Raw genomic sequence first — 21,503 nt, 5'->3', positions numbered from 1 at the left:
GAGAACCAAGTGCACATGTGTGAGAGACTGACCGTTTACAACCCCCCACTTGTGTGTGTGTGTATATGTGCATGTGTGTATGTAAGAGAGAGAAAGAGAGAGAAAGAGAATGGAAGAAAGACCACTTTCTCTCACTTGAATAATAAGAGTGAAATTACAGGTTTTTTCTTCTTTCTCATTCCTTGTGGAGTTCATGAAATATTTCCTTGCAAAGCTGACTGGAATTATTCAAGATAGGACCTTAAGATATGGAGTCATAGAGTTTTTTAACCTGATTTAAAGTTAAAAGTCAGGTTCCATTTTCTTTCAATGTACAGAAAAACTATTCCTTTCTCATCTAAGGTCATTCATTCTTTCATCAAATGTTCCTGAGCACCAGAAGTACAGCAGAGATAAGACCCAACCTCGTTTTTAACGGAGATTCCATTATAGTAGAGAGAGACAGACAAATAAATAAACAAGCAAAAACTATGCTAAGTGTTGAGTGCTATGAAGAAAAGTTAAGCGGAGTGAAGAGAACAGAGGTAAGTGTGATAATCTGGAGGCTGGTAAGAAGCACTTTCTCCTCAGCTGTCAGTTAGATAACAAGAATATTGCTCTGACAGAGTGCATCTCAAAAGCTTCTAGTATGCACTGTTTCAGTGTGTACTAGAAAATTTACTTTGTTAATTTTTAATTGCAATTGCCATTTCTACTTAGGAATTACTCGTGTCCTTCATTTCCATGAAGTTGAGGACACATGCAGTCAGTTAGCCTACGAAGTGTGAAAGACACTACCTATATTTTAGCCAAAAGTGGAATCCCATGAAATGATCCAAAACAGGAAAGACCAAAGGGGGAGATATTCCTTTGAAAAAAAAAGGGGGGGGGAGGGGACTAGGGAATGTAAAATAATACACTCACCGAAGCTAAAAATAAATGACAGAGTATCTGATCTTAGAAAACATAACATATTTTCCTGGAGAACAGAAATCTAAGACAGCAAAGGGAATTATTTTCCTTACTGTCCCACTTTTATCCCAAAGATCTGAAGGAGCCAAATGAAAATTTCCTGGCATCCTGGGGCAATAAAATAATCTTGGTCTTCTTGTGAAACCACATTAGTATGGAGAGGGAACAGAGGCCTTTTGAGTGCCCTAAGTGCTGTGTAAGCTGCATTTTTCCCCAGGAACCCAACGTTTTGTTTATTTGCAAAGAGTTGTGCTACTAATGTGTGGAGGCCTGAGTAGTGCAGGTGAGATACTTGGGCCTGAACACATTTCAGTTAAGCTCTCAGTTAAATGCTTGTTCTAGAATGTAGGGAGATGCATCAAACGTGACTATTACTTTCTTCAGAGATGTTGGTGAGAAAGAAAACAGCATTTCTTTTGGGAAAATTGACCCAAGATAATATGACCTCAGCAAGACAGAGCTTAACAGAGACTGAATGGTCTAAGCTAACTGCTCCCTTTCACCTCCACCAATTTCAAGCTCTTTAATGTGAAAGTACTTGAAAAAGGAGACTTCTAGTGACTCCCTTTCTTACTCAGAGACAGTTTTTAACTACGCTGCACTTTAATTTAACTTTTAAGTGACTGCATTTGCTAGAGAGAGGGAGTGTGCAGGTGTGTGTGTGTGTGCGTGTGTGTGTGTGTGTGTAATGGTGTTCTTGGACCAATAATAGAACTTTGTGGGAGGGAGAAGAGTTCCTTTTATCTTAAAGCTGCCGCTGCCCTTTAGAGAGACACTATTTACATACCAAATGCTATAACATCAAGTCCTCAGCTGCAGGAAGTGCACGGATTACTTACCTCCTCAGAAACAGATATAAATACATACAGAATCATTGGTGTCTTTTGGAATCTGGTCTCTATTATTTCGGCCCTGGGTTACCCACTCACCCCCTTCCTTTTTAGCCATAATGTTTGAATTGAAGGTTTAACTAAGATTTTGCTGATGAATTTAGTGCCTGTAAAAGGAGCAAAGTTGACAGCCCACAGACACAGGGCCCTGTTTATAAAAAGAAGTTTTTGATCTGTCCTTCAGTCCTGCTGCTCAAAATCATTCATGAGGATATAAGGATAACACGTCATCCAACTAGGCAGCTGGAGGTGTGGCAGTTAGGAAACCTGCTCAAGGTCACACAGTTAGCAGTGGTAAAGAGTTGCATTCAGGCATCCCGACTCCAGAGATAGCTTATTCCAGCTACCTAGTCACCAAGGCTGGATACCTAACAATCAGCTTTGTTATCCTTACCTCTACATCAAAGCAGTCTTGTCTTCCTCAAATCCATCCCCCTCTTATCTGAAATAGTACCCCATTTTTGCACTCCTATTCAAACTTCTTCAATGACTACCCAACACAAAGAAATGGAAGTCTCGAATTTTTCACATGACCTGACCCTACTCTGTTCCTCCTATCCTCTATCTGGAACGTGATTCTCTAGCAATCCTCAACTGCTTCTCATTCCCTTTAAGCACAGTATTGTGTCTTACCTTACAGATTTCTTCATGTTGTCTTCTTGCCAGAAATGTCCTTCTCCTTTCTGTTCACCCTTCCACCACCACCCACACACCCATGCTCTAATTTGTTTATTCTGTGAAATTCCATGCAGTGCTCTTTTTCCCGTAAGGTTTCCCTAAAATCCCTTTCATCACTGCTCTCCCCACAAGTTTGTCTGGTTAGCTCAACTTTCGCTTGTGCTTACACAAAAACTAGTAAATAGTTCTATCATTGGCTTATTCTATTTCATTATTCATTTGGCTTAGTTCTCTGCGTGTCCACTGGAACCATTTGTTCCTTGAAAGCTATGATGGTACTGGATTAATCTGAGATTCTCTGGCACCTAGTTTGGTAACTGGAAAGAAGAAATTCAATGAATGTTCATTGTTGAATAGATTTTGGAGCAACTGAAAATAAAGTGTCATGTAGTGTTTATGAACAGACTAAATGTGTATATCTACAAGGAAAAGAATATACAAATCTTCCATGACTTATTTATAAAGTATGTACTAAACACCTCCTTTGTACCCAGGCCTGATCATTCACAGGGACTCACAACATGACAAACAATTAAATTGAAAATAAGATAATGCCAAATTAAAAATAAAATATCAATTCATTGTGAGTTTCCCTGAGCCTGAGTCACTCTTCAGATTTCCATCATCCCTTTGGGAAGTGTCATGACTTCTCTCAAGTCTCTGGAGGGAAAGACCCTTTACAGCTTTATCTTTCCCTTCAAGGTGGCTAAGAAGCTGAGATGCCTGTCCACCCTGGTGCTTTTCTTCTGGAAACTCTCATTGGCATGTGTGTTCTGGACTGGACTTTCCCTCAAAATAAAGTGGGAAACACTGAAATGCAAAGCTGCCATAGGGACCAAAATAGGCAAAGCCAGCCAATGCCAACTGAGTTTTCATCATTCTAATGTTAGCTCACAACAGCATTCAGCTTTGAGGTATGACTGATAGCATAACATTTCCTGGAGCTATTTGCATTGGATAATTAAGTCATCCATTTAAATATTTCACAAGAACCTACATATGCTAGGGACAGTTTTACTTTCTGGAGATAGAGAGATAAATAAGAAACAGGTTTTTCCTTCAAGAGGCTTATAATTTAGTGAATGAGATAGACAAGAAAGGACATAGTCGCTATAAATCATGATAAGGGAGGCATATTATAGGAAAGTACAGGGTTTTGTGAGAACTCCTGAGTAGAGTACTTAATATAGATTAAGGGCCTGGTAAGAAAAAGAAGTATCCTTCTTATCTCCCCTTTTTGACTCATCCCCATCAAAAGCGATTGGGGGATGACTACGTTGAGGATTGACAATTTCTCATTCTATAAATCAGTAAGTCACAGAACCAACACATGTGTGAAGCTAGAGTGTGAAGATTGGGGCATGGGTGTTCCCTGGTATGAGGAAGCACTAAGAAACCACTGTGAACTTTATGTAGCCAGGAAACAGAAGCTGCTCATGTGAAAACCACGGAAAATTCCAGGGGGTTAAATTGCTTTGTCAGTAGCTCCAAAAGGGCTACCTGTAGGTCAGTGGTGACTCCAGCAGCAGAGCTGTGGAATGATCCCACACACAATGAAGGCTGATGAAGTGAGGAAAAAGCAGCCTCAGCCAGATCTCTTACTCTGGAGGAGAGCGTTGAGGATGCCTCATTTCTGCTCTCCAAAGAACAGACGTGCCCTACAAGAGAGCAGGCATTTGGTTGGTCAAACAAGATATATAACGAGGATGGAAGGGCTAAGATTTGAGGCAGGAAGAATGTAGCTAGGACTTAAAAGTCTAGATTTGAACAGAGACACGTGTGGCCAGGATGTGTTCTTGAGCCAATAGCTCTGAAGACTGTACATATTGTCCATTTACTTGTGCCAGGAAATGGAGTTGGGGGTTGGGGGTCTTTAGTCCATTCTCAAAACTCACACCCAAACATATGAATTAGTTAAAAAAAAAAAAATAGTAGGATTTCACTGCCAACAAACTTCAAGGCAAGTCCTTTGGCCACTATTACCCTTCTAATGAGACTGCAGCCCCAAAGTCCTTCCTATATGTAAAGTAAGCATATATTCTTTGCTGTGGACAGTCTTGATTTATAGCTGTGTCTTGGCAAAGTTATTAATAGTACCTTGTTGACTACCAAAGGATTCTGATTTGGACTATAAATCACTACCTTATATGAAGATTCTAGAGCCCCAATTGTGCCAGGTACTGTGTTTACCACATTGTTTCTACTATGATATTTAATCCTTTCTATTACCATCTCCATTTTCATAGATGAAGACTTTAGGCTTACAAATTTTAAGGAGTTTTCCCAAAATCGTACAATCATTAAGTGGAAAAAATGGGAATTAAATTCAAGTCTATCTGAAGCCAAAGCTTTGGGTAGAGTTAGTCTGTTTCCACAGGTGAAACACTGCTCCCTTGGCAAGAACAGGAAAGCTGTATCCAGGATGACATTAATCAAGAGATCTTGGAGGATTTCTTCATTTAAAACTCACTGTGTAGTTACCATGTTCCAAGTAACCATGTTTGAACTTTTCCAGTTGAGTTCAAAGGATGAGTCATCTGACATTCAAAAGAGGCTAGCATCAGGGATTGGGTTTCAGGAAGAGGAAAAGATATGAAAAAGAACATGGCTTGATAAAGGAACTTTTGGATGTTCAGTACAATGGCAATAGAAAGTTCAGGTTTGGAGAATATGCAGAGAACAATCACTGAGGGACTTAACTAAGGATTTGGATTTCATTCTGCTTAAATAGCAATCCACTGAAGGCTTCTACCAGGGGAAAAGCAAGAGAAGACACACATTTCAGAAAGTCCTCTCTGGGAACTGAGTTGGGGACAGGGGTGTGAGATTGCAGGTGATTTTATTTAAAAATATATAAAAACTAAACAGTTCATGAGGGCCTGGATTATAGTTCTATAACAGTGGAACTGGGAAGGAGATATATGGTTTGAGAGATATTTCATAGATAAAATGAATAGGTCCCAGTAACCAACAGAGTAGGGTGTGAGAGAAGCAGATGGAGAGAGAAAGAATGATTCTCAGTCTTATCAGCATTTCTTATACTACCCAATGGCAGACAACAGAATCAGAATTTCTAGGTAAAAAGCCTGATGACTTCACTATTTAATAAGTGCTGCAGGTAACACTTATCACTCGGGTAGTCAAGGGAATACTGGGCAAAGAGGATAGTGCCTCCATCAATAAAATAAAAAATAGAAGAGAAGGAAGAGCTTACACAAAAAGATAATGAATTCACTTTGGAAATAATAAATTTGATCCAAGTGGGTTTTAGTATCAGAAGCTAAGAAATGAGCCATTCTGGAAATTTTAAACTTATGAAATTATCCACAGATAAGTGATAGGGGAAGCCATGCTTAGGAATGAAATCAGCCCGTAGGAATGATAGTATGATAAAATCAAGAAACCAACGATGAAACCTCAAATTACACTAACATTTAAAGAGCAGCTGTGGGAAAAAGAACCTATTTGAGATAAAGGGAGAAAGGGAGGGAGAAGGGAGTGGAGTCTTGGAGGTCAGAAAAGAATCAAGAAGGTGTGGGCAAAAGAACCTATTTGAGAAGGAGGGAGAAGGGAGTGGAGTCTTGGAGGTCAGAAAAGAATCAAGAAGGTGTGGTGTCAGAAGCCAAAGGAATATATTTTTCAATGAAGGAGTGGGCAGCAGTGTCAAATGCCACAAAGATAAGAAATTTGAGTTTTCGCTTGAAATTGACACTTAGAAAATCACTGGCAGCCTTACCAAGATGTTAGATTCTGGTGAAATGAGAAGTAAGTGAGAGTGAAAAAATGGAGACAATCAGTATCAGAATTTAGTATTTCTAAAATCTTGGCTGGAAGAGAAGTATTGGAGAGTAAGAGGTTGATACCAAGAGAGAGTTTTGGGGTTAAGGGAGAGCTTTGCTTTTATCAAGTCCATGATCAAGGCTGTAAGGAAACAATCAAGGAATCGAGGCATAGAAGTAACTCAGAAGAGAAGGAAAAGGAGACCATGATTTGAAGCCCACAGACCCAACAGATATTATATTATACTAACACATGCATAATTATGTTTGAAGGCCAAACGAAAGGAATCAATGAGGAGCAAGATGGTTTCTCACCATATACATGCAGATTAAAAGGCTTACTTTAAGCCAAACTTCAAAATCTCTATAAAGATCCCAATTCTGCCCTGTGCCTCTAAAACGCTAGTGAGACTCTGTTAAGGTAATGGATGCCTGCACATGGTAAGCAGTACACTCAGATTTGTCTTATCGTCAGATTATTGTTGTCTCACAGTCAGTTTTCTTGAGGTCATATAGAAATTTTCTTATCCCAATATGTGTGTGTTAACCACTGACATATAACTCATGCCCTAGATTGATTGATGTTATAACTGTAACTACTAAATAGCTTACAATTACAGGGCATTACTTGGTGCCAAGCATTGCTCTAGGATATTAACCTGTGTTAACTAATTTAATCTCAAATCAACCCTGTAAGGTACATACTGCTATTATCAGCTCCATTTTAGAAAAGGAAATCAAGGCACAGAAAGATTGAATAATTTGCCCAAAAATCAAACAGGTAAGAAGTGTAGGACTAAGGTCAGTTTCTATTTGCAATTGTAGCTAAAAAATAAATTTGAACAAATTATGCAATTAACTTTGGAATTAATGATTTTTCCTTTTATAGTAAACTTATCCTTATAAGTCCTTACAAATGAATGGCTATTTTCTAATAATATTAAAGAAATATTTGATTTTGAAAAAATTAGAGATTGGCCAATAATTTTTAAATTCTATGGAATATATTTTGTGCGAACTTACTTTGTTCACAGAAATAAATCAAGGTTATTTCTTTACAGAGTAATGTATAAATAGAAAACACTGTATTTATCTTCCTAATAAGGTAAGCTTAAAAGAAAATAGAACTACAAACAGTACTAACAGTGACAGAAGAATTGGAGATTAATATTTTTGAGTTCCTAAGGAATGGAGTGCCCAATCCAGTCAAGACCCTGGGCTTCGTTCCTCCTTCTTCTCAAACATAAGGTGTGTTTTCTTCACCCCACCTTTTTTCCACCTGGGAAAGTAGGGAAGTCTGGGCAAGTGATTTGGGAATTTCATTTTATTCTTCTTAAAATAAATGGGTCTTCTTTATCCTATAAGACACTGCCTCACTGCTTGTAATTCTTCACACTCCTTCCTTTACAGAAAGTCTTAATAACATAGAAAATATTTGCCAAGAATTCAAAACCATCACAAGTCGTAAGGGATTTATTTGAGTGAGAAGCTGCTAAAATTGTTTCAAATCACCCAATTTCACATAGTTGCAATGTGAACAGGGGAACAGAGGTGAAATGTAAGCTTTTAAAGGAATGTTAACTGCTATCATCAGGGAAAGCTATAAAAGAAAACTGCTGTCAGTTAAAATATGGATATGTTCACTAAAATATTGAAAAAAAAAAAAAGCCAGATGGGGAAAATGATGGAACAGAAAACAAAAGGGCAGACAATGTGAAATCACTGTTTAATAAACACAGCTGGGATGCAGCTGATGTTGAGGAGACATGGAAGCTACCTTTTTACTCACAAAGAAAATCTCCTAATGGAGAAGTGAAATTGAATATTTGGTGAATGAATGGACATTTTCATGCCAAGTAATAGGCATGATTATTTATTCCCAACAGCTTGTAGGGCTTAACATTAAAGAGAAATTGCAAGACTCGATGACTGCCAGGAGAAGATGTTGGCTGGCTTGCATGGGAAGCACAGTGATTTTAAAAGAAGAAATGTGCAAACTCTTACAGCCATAAATGTATTCCTAAAGGGAGCTAGCGGGAATATCCCAAAGTACTTGGGCATTATAATGCTTGTTTGATATTCTTAACTAAGGAAGATAAGCATTTTATTTGATTTCAAAGATAAGATTTCTCTTACTTAATTATTTTATGACCAAATGATTCTTATCTATAATACCAGTCAGCCAAAAGCAGTTCCTTACTGAAATCCAACTTTTAAAATATAACCTATAGACATAATAGCTTAACTTCAGTAGATATCATATCTTAGTCTAGTTTAATTTTGGTTATTAAAATGTTGACTGTAACACATGAATTACATGAGAACTCATTCTAATCCTAGCTAAGTCTGAGGCATGACTTTGGTTTTCACGTACCTTTATAATTTTATACAATAGGCTTATTTCAAAGTCGGACTCATTCATCATGACAATTATGAGATGTTTTAAATTTTTCAGCTAGAGAACACACCTCATTTTTCCAAATTACCAGGCTTCCCTCCAGTAGTCCAATATTAATACTTAAGTATCAAAAATATTGCTTATCTTTCAAGAGGAGAGTTGGACTTGGCATTAAACTCAATTTGGCTTTGAAGACCTCAACTAAAACTGTTAGTCTATGAACATCAATCACAAATTCTAAGATGTTCAAAGATGATTAGTTCATGGTCTATGTACTTTCTGAATAAAGTAGTCGTTATATAGCACTTTACATGCTACATAATTTTAAAAATGCCCAGTCTAGAGCAGTGTGAAGGTGGCTCAGTGGCAAAATTCTTGCCTGCCATGCCAGAGACCCAGGTTCGATTCCAGGTGGCTGCCCATGCAAAAAAAAAAAAATACCCAGTCTATAGTCAGTCAGATTTTGCTCCTTAAGAGCATGGAATAATGGAATTCTGAATTCTTTCCTAGATAGTAAGTGCCTATTTATTGAAATAGTTTTGAGCATCTACTATGGATAGAATATTATTCTACATCTCTAGGTGGAATTCAGGGATGAGTAAGGCAAGGCCCCAGTCCTTACAGGATTTATGATCCAGTAATGATACAAGGCATTACACAAAGTGTGTGGAAGGAGACAAGAGGCCAGGAGCAAGAATTTAGTGCTGAATAATGGAATAACCACCCTCAAGATCCCAAATTGGCATTTCATTGTAGTGGTGTTTTTTTGTTTGCTTTTTGATATTGGGTCATGGTAAAATCCTACCCCATGCACAGCAGGTCACACCCACTCCAGGAAAGCCAGAACAACAATAACAATAACAAAATAGGCCACATATCCTTGCAAAAGGGGTACTCATAATCGTGAAAGTGGAAATAAATGCCCAAGCTTGGTTGTCTGGAGGTGGGAAGTCAGCAGTCTACTTCTGACTTCCTGTTTAAATTTGGGCAAGCCACTTAATCTGGTAGATCATAATGTCTCCACCTTTGCGATGGCGTTGACAACACCTGCTCTCGGGGGTGCTGGGACGGCAGTAATGTAATATTAGCTTATTCCGTGAATGCTACTTGCTTGATTTAAATGGTTTCAAACACTCTGTATGCATCATCTTCTGTTCTATTCTTTGTTAATGGCACCTCTGAAATTGTGCAGCTTAGTGGACTGGGGGAAGTGGCTTTCCCAAGGTGGTACACTGCATTCTGGCTTAAGAATTCTGGTTTAAGAATTCACAGTCATAACCAAATGGTGAAAGTGCTGACGATAGTGAACATGTTGAGTTTAGAACCTGGTTTTTACATGGCAGGAAAAAGCCATCCTTGATGGAAAGGTCTCATTCAAGGCCCAGTCCAAAATGATTTTTCAAGGTTTAGACCACCAAATGAGCAATGCTCAGAGAAATCATCACCTCACAAGTAAATATATTGACGAGCCTCAACTGAATGATAAAGAACCAAGCATACTGTGAAGCTGTATCTCAGGTGGGGTGGATATAATGGGTCTCCCTGTCCCCAGGATGAGAAAAGCCATGAGTGCACTAATGTTTTAGTTCCTACACCTATTCTTTGATGTGATGTTAATACATTAACATATTAAAGGGATTCCAGTTCCAGCTGCTCCATTTTAGTAGTCTCAAAGTTAACTTCACAGGGCAATTATGGAAAATAAATAGGTATTCACCAATCTATCCGCCATTTGCTCAACAAATATTTGTTGTGTTTACTAAACACCAGCACATTCTAGGTTCTAAGGTTCAAAGATGATTTAGAAAAGTATGTGCCCTTCTCTACAATCTGGTGAGAGAAACAGACAAATCGAAAGTTCATTAAAACATTCTGATGGCAAAGGCCAAAATAAAAGAAGAAATAACATGAGATAGGAACACAGAGTCCCAAATAACTAATCTGGAGAGGCCAAAACGACTTCATAGAAGTAGCAGTCTCTGATCTGGATCTTGAAGGATGTGGATAGTCCATTTAGATAGCCTTTTTTTTTTTTAATGGGAAAAATCTTTCACTCTCTGAACTAAGTAAAGCAAAATGGCCTTATCTACATCTGCTCCTAAATGAGAAGGGAAATTTATTTTCTAAGATGGCAAATGAACAGTTTAGATTAGTCTACCATGAAAGTTATCATTGGTTAATGAAACCATTAGCCCATATCAGAGTAAATAAGATGCTCTGAGATAACAAGAGAAATGGGTGAGTCATCAGGAGATCCTATTTCAAATCTCAGTCTGTACCAGCTTGCAGTGTGCTTTTGGGCAATCCAAATTAATAAAATGAGAACAAGAAAAAAAACTTTTTAAAAAGTTTTCAACTTGAGCTGGAATTCTAAAAGGCATTCAGAATGACTCTTTGGAATCATTTGACTGCTTTATCTTAAAACGAAGGAAGGAGGAGAGAGAGGGAGGAAAATTTGTATCATATTTGTTCTTGATGTTATTTTTGTTGAAAGGAAATTTCTCGGGTAGGGTCTTAAAGGAGCGATATGAAACAGAGAAAAAGGTGAATCATCCGTCGTTTTGAAAATCATTGTCTATTTGAAATGAATATCTACCAAAAGGATAAAAATATTAAAGTATGGTATATCTTACTGTAAAATATTATGCAGCTATCTTATATGCTGATGTATCAAAAAAATTTGATGTGTCCATGTGTTTAACCTAGAAAAAACACAGTATATTTTAAATGAAAGAAGGCAAGTTTCAAAGCTATATGGATACTATAAGCCTATGTTTTAATAGAGCTGGAGAAAGGAAGGAAAGAGGAGGAGGAGAAAAAAAGGAAAATAAAACTCAAGCTCTAGAACCAGCCTGCTTGGATTTGAATACTGGTTCTGTTACTTACTAACTGTGACTTGGGCAAATACTTTAACCTCCAAATGACTTAGTTTACCCATCTGAATATTGATAATAATATCAACCTCATGTTAGTTATAAAGGGTAAATGAAATAATTCAGGTAGAGTGCTTAGAACACTGTCTTGCACATAGTAAGTACTTGAAAAAATTTTTAATTCTTGTAATTTATTATTTATAGAACATATGCAATTTGTAAAACTTTATTTGCCAAACTATATGCAATGTTTCCACAGGAGCATGGAACTAGAATGGGGAAGGAGGAAATTATTAACTTTATGTAGACTCCATGCTCCACTATTTAATTTGTTATAAGGAGCATGTGCTAATGTAGTAATTAAAAAATCACATTCAATAAAATATTTTAAAAGATTAAAAACAAAAAAGAAAAAATATTGAGGTGGAATCAGCACTACCATATGTTAAGATGCACTACTGAGAAAGGGTAACTGTTGCAAAAATAGAACAAAAAGATCTGAAGTAGACCCCAGTAGACATAAGATTTCATATTAGGGTAAGGTTGGTATTTCTAATTGTTATAGAAACCTGGGATTATTTTTAAATGGTACTAAGGTGATTTGAAAGGATGTATGTACCCTAGAAAAGCCATGTTTAAATCCTAATCCCATTTTGTAAAGACAGTTTCTTCTAATCCCTATTGATTATTGTATGTTTGAAATTATAATTAGATCATCTCCCTGGAGATGTGACTTAATCAAGAGTGGTTGTTAAACTGGGTTAGGTAGAGGCATGTCTCCAAACCATGTGGGTGGGTCTTGATTAGTTTCTGAAGTTCAAGGAAACATTTTAGAGAATAAAAGTGATTCAGAGAGAGCAGAGCAGAACAACGTAGCCGTAAGAAGCAGAGTACACCAGCCAGTGACCTTTGGAGATGGAAGAAAATGCTTCCCAGGGAGCTTCATGACGCCGTATTTGCCTTCCAGATGAGAGAGGAACACTGATCATGTTCCCCATCTGCCTTTCCAGATGAGAGAGAAACTCTGTGTTCTCCATGTGCCCTTCCACTTGAGAGAGAAACCCTGAACTTCATCGGCCTTCTTGAACCAAGGTATCTTTCTCTGGATGCCTTTGATTGGACATTTCTATAGACTCATTTTAACTGGGACATTTTCTTGGCCTTAGAACTATAAACTAGCAACTCATTAAATTCCCCTTTTTAAAAGCCATTCCATTTCTGTTATACTGCATTCCGTCAGCTAGAAAACTAGAACAGGTACAGAGACAACTGACTAGCTCTTTGGAAAAAATAATGTTGGATTTCATCCAACACCTTAAACTAAATTAAATACCTATTATCAAAGAGTTAAGTATTTTTAAAAATGAAAATAAAAGTACTAGAATATTTTTTCTGGTTTTGAGGTAAAGAAAAGCTTTTAAGCATAAAAATAAAGAAAGAATAAAGAGCAAAATAGAAATGGCTATTTAAACATTTAAAACTTTTGTATACCCCTCTCCGTCATTGAACTATATAAATACATATGCATATAAAGAAAAATGCAAACCTGGGACAACATTTGCCACATAAGTGTGGATTAATATCCTTACATGAAAAGATAATTTATACATAATGTGAAAGAGATGAACTTTCCTGTAAAAAAAAATTGTGCAAAAGAAATAACAGGGCAATTTACAAAAAAAGTGTAGATGAACATGTGAAAAATGTTATTTTCTTTGTAATCAAAGAAATACAAAATCTAAACAATAAAGACATGCTACTTTTACTTGTTAAATCAACAATGATTTTTAAAAGGTTAACTTCTAAAAGACCACTCTAAATTAATTGTTCCTTGAAAGTGACACCATCTAAGTGGCAACCAACGCCATCTGTTGGTGGCAGGTCAAGGTGACCCACCTTTGCTTTGAGACATGACTTGTTTCCTGTCCATGAAAGCTTGTAAATTTGAAAGTATAGGAACTTCTGTACCTTTGTGCTGTGGTGTGTGAAGAAATGGCTTTCTCATTCTATTCTGTGAGGAAGATAAAATGGTGCAATCTTGGAGGGCTTTAGCAGTAAGAATCAAAATCCTTTAAAAATATACATAGTATCTATATATACATATACAATAAATATGTATATTTATATATACCCACACCTTTTGATTTAATACGTTATTTTGTGCAAAATTATAATAAAAAATTATCTCAAATGGGGAAAATGTTCATCTGAAAGTATATCCTTTGCAACATTGTATGGAAAGACCCTAACACTCTAGCAATAGCAGGTCTGTTAAATAAATCCAATTCAGTGCATTCATTTACATGGTGATGTATAAACCATGAAAAATAGTCACTAAACCAAATTAAGTTGTCGAGAGGGGAAGGAAATTGTGTATTATTATGTGCATGACTCGATTTTCTTATTTTAAAATCTGGAATTTCATTTGCCAAAATGCTAAAAATGGTAATCTCTGGGAGGTAGGATTATAACCACTTTAAATTTATTTTCTCTCTTGTGCACGTGTTTTTTGTTCTCTATATTTTCTACAATAAATAAATACAATTTTTTTTTGTAATCAGAAAAAAAATTATTCTACAGATTTGCCAACTTATTTAATCATTGCAATGGGTGAAAGTGACAAAGTCAAGTTACTAAATTCAGGCAATTCCACCATGGCCACTAATCTCATCACTGCAGAGGCTTCCCAGGAGTCCCTTTTGCTCTCATTTTTCCTCTGTCCCAGGCCCTGGGGTCTGGTTCTCTCCAATCTGATTTTACAGATCCGTGTGCTCTTTGTCCCATCTGCTTCTGATGAACAGTAAGCACTCCCCACTGTCCTGCTTGCCTTTAATTTCCATTTCGAAGCCCTTTCCTCTAAGAGGTTTTCCTTAGCTTACCTAACTATTCTCCAACCCACTAGCACCATTTGAGATCTTAGGGATATTAATTAAACTTATTCTGATTCATTTTCCTATAACAAAATGGGAATAATAAGAGTACCTACATCATTAAAATATGATGCTTAAATGAGCTAATGTATTTGTAAAATGCTTAAAATAATGGCTGGTAAGCCGCAACAGATGCTGGTTATTATTATTTGGTAATTGCTTTTATTTTATTATTTTTTCAGAGTCTGTAATAGCACATTGGCTCTATAAGGTATTCATAGACATACAATTATTAAAAAGAAATCCAAATAAGTGAGGGAAAAACTAAGCAAAGTTAATAGATTTTCTTTACTGAAAAATTAATAGGATCTGATTTAAATCTGAAAGAGGAAGGGAGTGTGGAGAGTTTTCCAAACTACTATGCAAAAAAAAATCCCCCAGCTCATTCTCTTAAAGCATTCTAATGAATGTTTGTATTTCACTTTTGTAAAGGCAAATATGTTTGTTTCTTTATTGCTTATCAGAGATTTGTATGTCTTTTCCCCCTATTCACTTCCCAATAAATTGAGAACAAAGACCTGGTTGCTTTTTTTATTATTTTTTTCATTTTAAGTTGATTCATTAGTTCTTTTGAAACCACTTTAAAAAATTCTTTTGAAATAGTCATTATATAAATGTAAGGTGGTGGCTTGTTTCTAAACGGGTTTGCATTTCTGAGACATTGAAACTTTCTTGCCTGGCTCATAAAAATGTTTGAAATACATTTCTATTTGAATGGATAAATGAGCAGAAAAATGTTAGAGAAACCAGTCCACAGTCTAAAATAACAAATGTACTAATTATTTGGGGGAGCTGCCTTAAGAAGTTGTGCTGGGAAGGTAGACTGCATTCTAATATGAAGTGTATGTTTTTAAATATATATATAATTAATTTACTGCTGCTTACATGATTTTAGAATTTTAACTCAGGAACCGAGAAATAGAGTGGTACATCTGTGTCTGACATTAAGCCCCGAAGTCCATTAAAGTGCAGATAGGAGAGCTGACACAGGCAGTGGGCTTGGATTTGGATTTTAGTATCTAGCTGTCAATGACATGGAATCTTCTGCTGATTAGAAGTTTGAGTGGCACACATGCAGGTGGCTGGCACTTCTCACACTTGTAGGCTCACCCACTCTTCCGTTTACCATCCATACACTTACTCCAACAGTAGGAAGGCATTTTTGGTCCCCTGACCCTTGGTCACCCAAACAATTGTGTTTGGACGCAGGAGAGGAGTTTTATCTAAATTACAGGAAGCTGGGGTCTGCGGGCCCTTTGCAGATGATGGATCCAGATTAGCTGATCTAAACAATTAGTTAAGGAACAATCCAATCCAGTCCCTGGTGACAATTAGGATGTTTAAGGCATCCTGCTGACAGCTGTGGTGACAGCAGACAGTAAAATGACCCCTCACTGAAATCAAGAAACTGAGTCTCTGCGATTTACAGGCAACTTTTTTCTCTCTTATGGGCTTTTAAAGGACTTAAGAAGGACTGAAAGGAGCCACTGCTACACAGTGGAAAAGGTAGAAATGGCAACATATAATTCTAGCCGGATCACTTCTCATATATCTAACTCTGCAGAGGATCAAACTGATGAGAAAACTGATATCTAATACCCTGATTTAAAATGATTTTGATGTGTAAGTGAAGATGTTTTCCAAAGCAGTACGTGGAACCCCGCCTTCCAATTTTCCTACATACGAAAGTATTCTGCAGTTTATGAAGCTGCATACATTTAACCTTTACTATGTTTTAGAACAAATTTTAGAGCAAATTCTCATCCTTCACAACAGAGTATAACTGTTTTGCCACCACTCTAAAATATGAAACATTTTCATTATGCTCTGAAGGAAGAATTAGACTCTGAATTGTTTTAATTAAAAAAAAATGTTTTTCGCATGGGCAGGCACCGGGAATCGAACCCGGGTCTCCAGCATGGCAGGTGAGAATTCCGCCGGCTGAACCACCGTGGCCCGCCCTTAATTAAAAAATTTTTATGTACCTACGTAGGATCTTTTCTCAACTCTTCAATGAATTAATTAAGCCTATGAATGTGCTCCACTCTCGCCCCTTCCGTACAGAAAAGAAACATTCTCCAGAAAGGATTTTGAGGAATGTGTCCAAATCCTAAATCCCTTCTTCCTCATGAGAAAAAAAAAAAAAAAAAAAAAATGGAGAGGGAATCAGGTCATGGATTTCTATTTCAACCCTTCTTTCTTAGATCTTTGAATTACAGGATATTAAAATAAACCTAAAGGATGCTGCAATGAATGTTTGGAGCAGCTGGAAAAGAAACCATAAAATGAGTCGTTACAATCAGCAAAGTGTGATAACAGCTGAATTCATTACAGCCATCCTTAAAAAGCCAGACCCCACCTCCTTCACCTCTTGGGTCTGTTCGATAGAGAAGATGTCACACAATACAATCCAAACACGTTCCCTGTCCGTTGGGTTAAGAAAATAAGAGTGCTGCTGCCTGTCCCCAAATGACAGACATTCACAGATGGAGAGCCAGAGACTCTGCGCTGCTCATTCCATCGGCAAATTCTGTCTGTAAAACACACACCTGTGCCAAGCTCTGGCCTGGGTACTATATTAAAAAAAAAAAAAATCTTCACCGTGGCTTCTGCCCTCTCAAAGCTGAGATAATTTCTCTTTGCATGTCTTCCTTTTGGTAATGATATTGAAAAAAAGCCCTAAGGGTATGTAACTTTTCTTGCCTTCATTGTTTGAGTACAGACAGTTCTTGAATAAAGAGGTCTTGTTCTCTTTAAAGTATAACACTGAAAATTGCCCCATGAAGAATGCCCTTTTTGATGTGTGAATAGAATATTTCAGTTTTCCAAGCTGCTATCTGAATATATTTAACCAGTTTTTTCAGTAACAGTGGAAGAAACAAAAGTTAAAGATTACATTTGTTTCAATTGAAAGAATCCTAGAACTGTGAAATATTTGGTTTAAACTGTATCCAATAGTATTAATAGTCTAAAGTGCGAAAATTCAGTTCTACTTTATGAGACTCCTGTTTTATTTTCTGACTGGCAAATTTTTATAAAAGGAGAGGTTCTTCTTCACTAAGAAATTATGACCAGGGCATGTGTAAACAGCAAGTCAAAGAACAAAAGTCTATGCTTGAATTTCTATGAAAAAGTTCACATCCAAATATAGAAAGAGAATTTCTCAGCAGACACCACTTGTTGAACTGTATATTTGAGCATAACCCTTTATATCTTTAGGTTTTTGCCATTATTTTGAGATCATGGACAAAAATCTTCCATATTTAGTAGCCATGGGGAACTCATTCTCAATATACAAAATGAAATACATGATCCTCTTAAGAAAGAAGGGCACTTCCTTAGGTTCAGGGGTATTGAAGATTTTTCCAAATATTTCTGTAGAAAATAACATAAAACGTCAACATTTAAACATTAAATTAGATTTGATATTTCAGCTCTGTTTAGGGTGTAAACCTGACATTAAGATGTGAAATAATTCTGTAGGTGACTTGAGCCTAAGAAAGCGCCTTCTTGTTGAGAGGGTCATGTCCTTTTTTTTGCATGGGCAGGCACCAGAACTCGAACCTGGGTCTTTGGTATGGCCGGCAAGAACTCTGCCTTCAGAGTCACCGTGGCCTGCCCCATGCATTTTATTTTGTGCATAGAGAATAAGTTACTAATGTGAAAGCTGCTAAATACATTTCTGAAAATGTAGTAACCCATAATTAATCCATCAGCTTGCTTTGCTCAAACAGATCATTCAGAACCTGAGGTTACAGAGAATTTCCTATACAAGTAGATTCAGTATCAGCTTTTACTCTCATTAGGGATTTAAAATCCAGACCAAAGCAAAAAAAAATAATAACAACAACAAAAAAGCAAACAACAAGAAAACCCCCTGTCTATTCAATCAACTCTATACCATATAAATTTCTATCTAATTCTGTATAAAGAATTGTTCTTTAAACTTTTAAAAGTCAAAATCAGAGCCATTACTTTTTTTTTTTTTTTTTTTTTTAAGACAGAGAGAAGGAAGGAAGGAAGGAAGAAAGGGAAACATTTTTAAACATTTTCTTGTTTTATTGTATTCTGTTTCTCCGTTTTTGTTACATGGGCTGGGGCCGGGAATCGAACCGAGGTCCTCCGGCATAGCAGGCAAGCACTTTGCCCGCTGAGCCACCGCGGCCCGCCCCAGAGCCATTACTTTTATACTAAAGAAAACCTTCTTTCAAAATTTGAAGACAGTTACTTGACAATAATTTATGTGCAAATAATTCCATCATAGTTTCACACTTACAATAATTATTTCACACTTATAATAATTATTAAAACATTATTTGGAAAATGAATAATAAGCAAATTTTAAAACATTTATATGACAGACTTCAAAAATCAGTTTTTCTGAGAGCATTTAATAATTCAGAAAGTGCCCACAATATGAAATTAAATTAAAAAGTATAAGATGAACAATAGTAAGTATGGTACAATCGTTAAGTGTGCATATGAGAGGGTATTTTTCTCTTGGCAACAGCCATGGAAGATGCTGGTGGTTTTCCAGACAACTGTCCGTAAGAAGACTTCATTTAAAAATGAATCATACGTATTTTTCTAGCTGTGAACCTTATCCTCTATGCTTCTTTCCCTTTGAAAACGGAGTGCTCCCTTTTTTTCACTTTGCACAGAGCAATATATCTGCCCAGTTAAACAATAAAAGTGATTGAGATTATTTGGAGAACAGAGTTTAATTTGTAGTTTATTCTAAGACTTTGCATTTTTTCTGATAAAGCCCAGTCCAAGGTACTAAACTAAAACAAAGATGCTGCTTTGAAATCTTCATGTATTTAAAATGTAGTCACCTTTTTTCTTTTATTGTGCAAAAATCAGTCTGACTTCAATAACATTAAATCAGTTTGAGTCATTGGGTGTTAAAACTGTATTGCAATGTATAGTTTATTGAAAAGTTAAAAGTGGACCCCTGGGAGTTTAAGATATGAAGATGTTTTTGTCTATAATCTACTAAAATATTTTCAGGAAAAATTTAATTCAAACTTGAAAATATTATAATGCTACTATTCCTTTTATCCAAAACCTTCATTTCTATCACCTGTATAAACACACTAGCACGACTAAGTATACAAATGTCCAACCGATTTCTAATTACTTTGTAATTTTCATCAGTGCTGGGCAGCCAGTGGGTTTTTACGTAAATATTTTACATGCACAGTGAGTAAGCGCCACGAGAGAGCTTTAGAACGTTCATTCTTGGTTCCCTACAACTGGGAAGAGCACAACGGCAGGCAAATCTGGGCCTTAGAGCGCCACCCCATGGTGAGCTGGGCGAAAGGCACCGTCGGGGTGTGCGCTGATCTTTCACCCAACTTCCCTTCACTTAGCTCGTCTGAACTAGCACTTTTTTCTTTCGGTCTATTTAAAATGTCAGCAACTCTAAATAACTTACTTTCTCTGCACCGGAGGCTGAACAGTTGCTGAATTTAGGAACCCCTTTAAATACTTGTACTCTGACTTAAAGAAAACCTACCCCCTTCTTCACCTACTCACACAACCCCCAGTTAAAGTAGAAAATGTGTGGGGATCTGAGTAAATAAATACTGACACAACAAAGAAAGCCTTGTGAGCCTATGCTTCCAAATACCCTTACAAAAATTCTAGTTGAATTATTAATTCCCAAACCTAGAATCAGTATTAAGAATGTCTCTATAGTGTTACTTTGGAAAGAAGAGCTAAAAATTTCCCAAAGCAATAAACGGAAATAAAAGCAATGAAATCTTTTGGGGTATTAAAACAAAATTTAAATGTGGGAATCATTAAATTCATGGATTAGAAAATTAAGAACAAAAGCAAACTGCTGTGAAATGCCAATTAAATTCTTGCGTGGATAAAACACTGTTTTTTCTCCTGGAAGAGACTAAAATGTATCTTTTAAAGTTACACACCCCCTCCGCTTTCACCCTAGTGATCTGCTTTATATAAAATAAAATGAACATCACCTTTCTTGTGTTTCACATATTCATTTTACAGGGTGAAATGGAAAGGCATAATTGAAATTCTATTGCCACTTTTGTATCCAAATTAGCAAAATATAAATGTTGTAATAAGCTGAACTGTCAGGCTATATCTTTGCATTAACTTTTTTTTTTTTTTTTTTTTTTTTTTTTTTTAAAGGAAAGACAGAGAGAAGGAAGGAAGGATAGAAGGAAGGAAGGAAGGAAGAAAGGGAAACATCTCCAAACATTTTCTTGCTTTATTGTATTTTGTTTCTCCGTTTTTGTTACATGGGCTGGGGCCGGGAATCGAACCGAGGTCCTCCGGCATAGCAGGCAAGCACTTTGCCCGCTGAGCCACCGCGGCCCGCCCTCTTTGCATTAACTTTTAAAAAAAATTTATGATTGCTACATTTTTCAATAATATTAAGTCCTAGAACTCGCCCACACAGTGGAAAAGTCCATTTACTAATGTAACAAGCCCACAGCCATTTTTTAAGGCGACTCACAAGGAAAGGAGGTGGAACGAGGGGCCAGGTTCCCAGGAGCTACTCCAGCATTTATGGATCCACACACTGTCTTCCAAAAATCTTCCAGTCGACCTCACCGATGGCTTTTGCAGGCATACTGGGTGAAAACCAGCAGCAGTTGGGGAAAAAGATATAAACTCTGTGAATAAAAGGAAAAGTTAAAGGAATAGGAGTTGGAAAATTTAACAGGAAGACCAGTTAAACAGCAATTTTCTGCCCGTTCTCTCTCTTAATGTCTTCTTTTGTGTCTCAGTATTTCTCATTTTCAGAAACAGTGATAATGATAAGGCAGTTTTATGAGCAGACCCATTGTTTTCTCTGCTCTGTGCTCATCCCAGAAGATAACTTCCCTTGTGATTTAAAGGTGGACAATGAAAACTTCTCAACTTAAAGATGTGCATGTTTATGGAATGTTTTTTAAAATTTGGGATATAATTTGTATAAACCAAATGTACTGTCCCCAAATAAAAGGCAACTTGAAATAAATGGAAAA

General features: G+C 36.7%; 1 protein-coding gene across 2 annotated transcripts in view; it reads right to left on the bottom strand.

The window, feature by feature from the left end:
- LOC143682780 (uncharacterized) overlaps window positions 1–21,503 on the bottom strand; it is a 34,953-nt gene that overhangs the window by 13,024 nt on the left and 426 nt on the right. For both annotated transcript variants that reach the window (XR_013175275.1, XM_077159266.1), the window contains exon 2: window positions 20,990–21,149. Coding sequence is in view for 1 of the 2 variants with exons in the window: in XM_077159266.1 (XP_077015381.1) it covers window positions 20,990–21,149 (160 nt within the window). In the remaining variant the exon portion in view is untranslated. The remainder of the gene's footprint in view (window positions 1–20,989; window positions 21,150–21,503) is intronic.

This window comes from Tamandua tetradactyla, chromosome 5 (genome assembly GCF_023851605.1).
Source record: "Tamandua tetradactyla isolate mTamTet1 chromosome 5, mTamTet1.pri, whole genome shotgun sequence".
NCBI lineage: Eukaryota > Metazoa > Chordata > Mammalia > Pilosa > Myrmecophagidae > Tamandua > Tamandua tetradactyla.
Note: the sequence above shows the minus strand (reverse complement) of the source record. Positions and strands in the feature narration are given on the sequence as shown.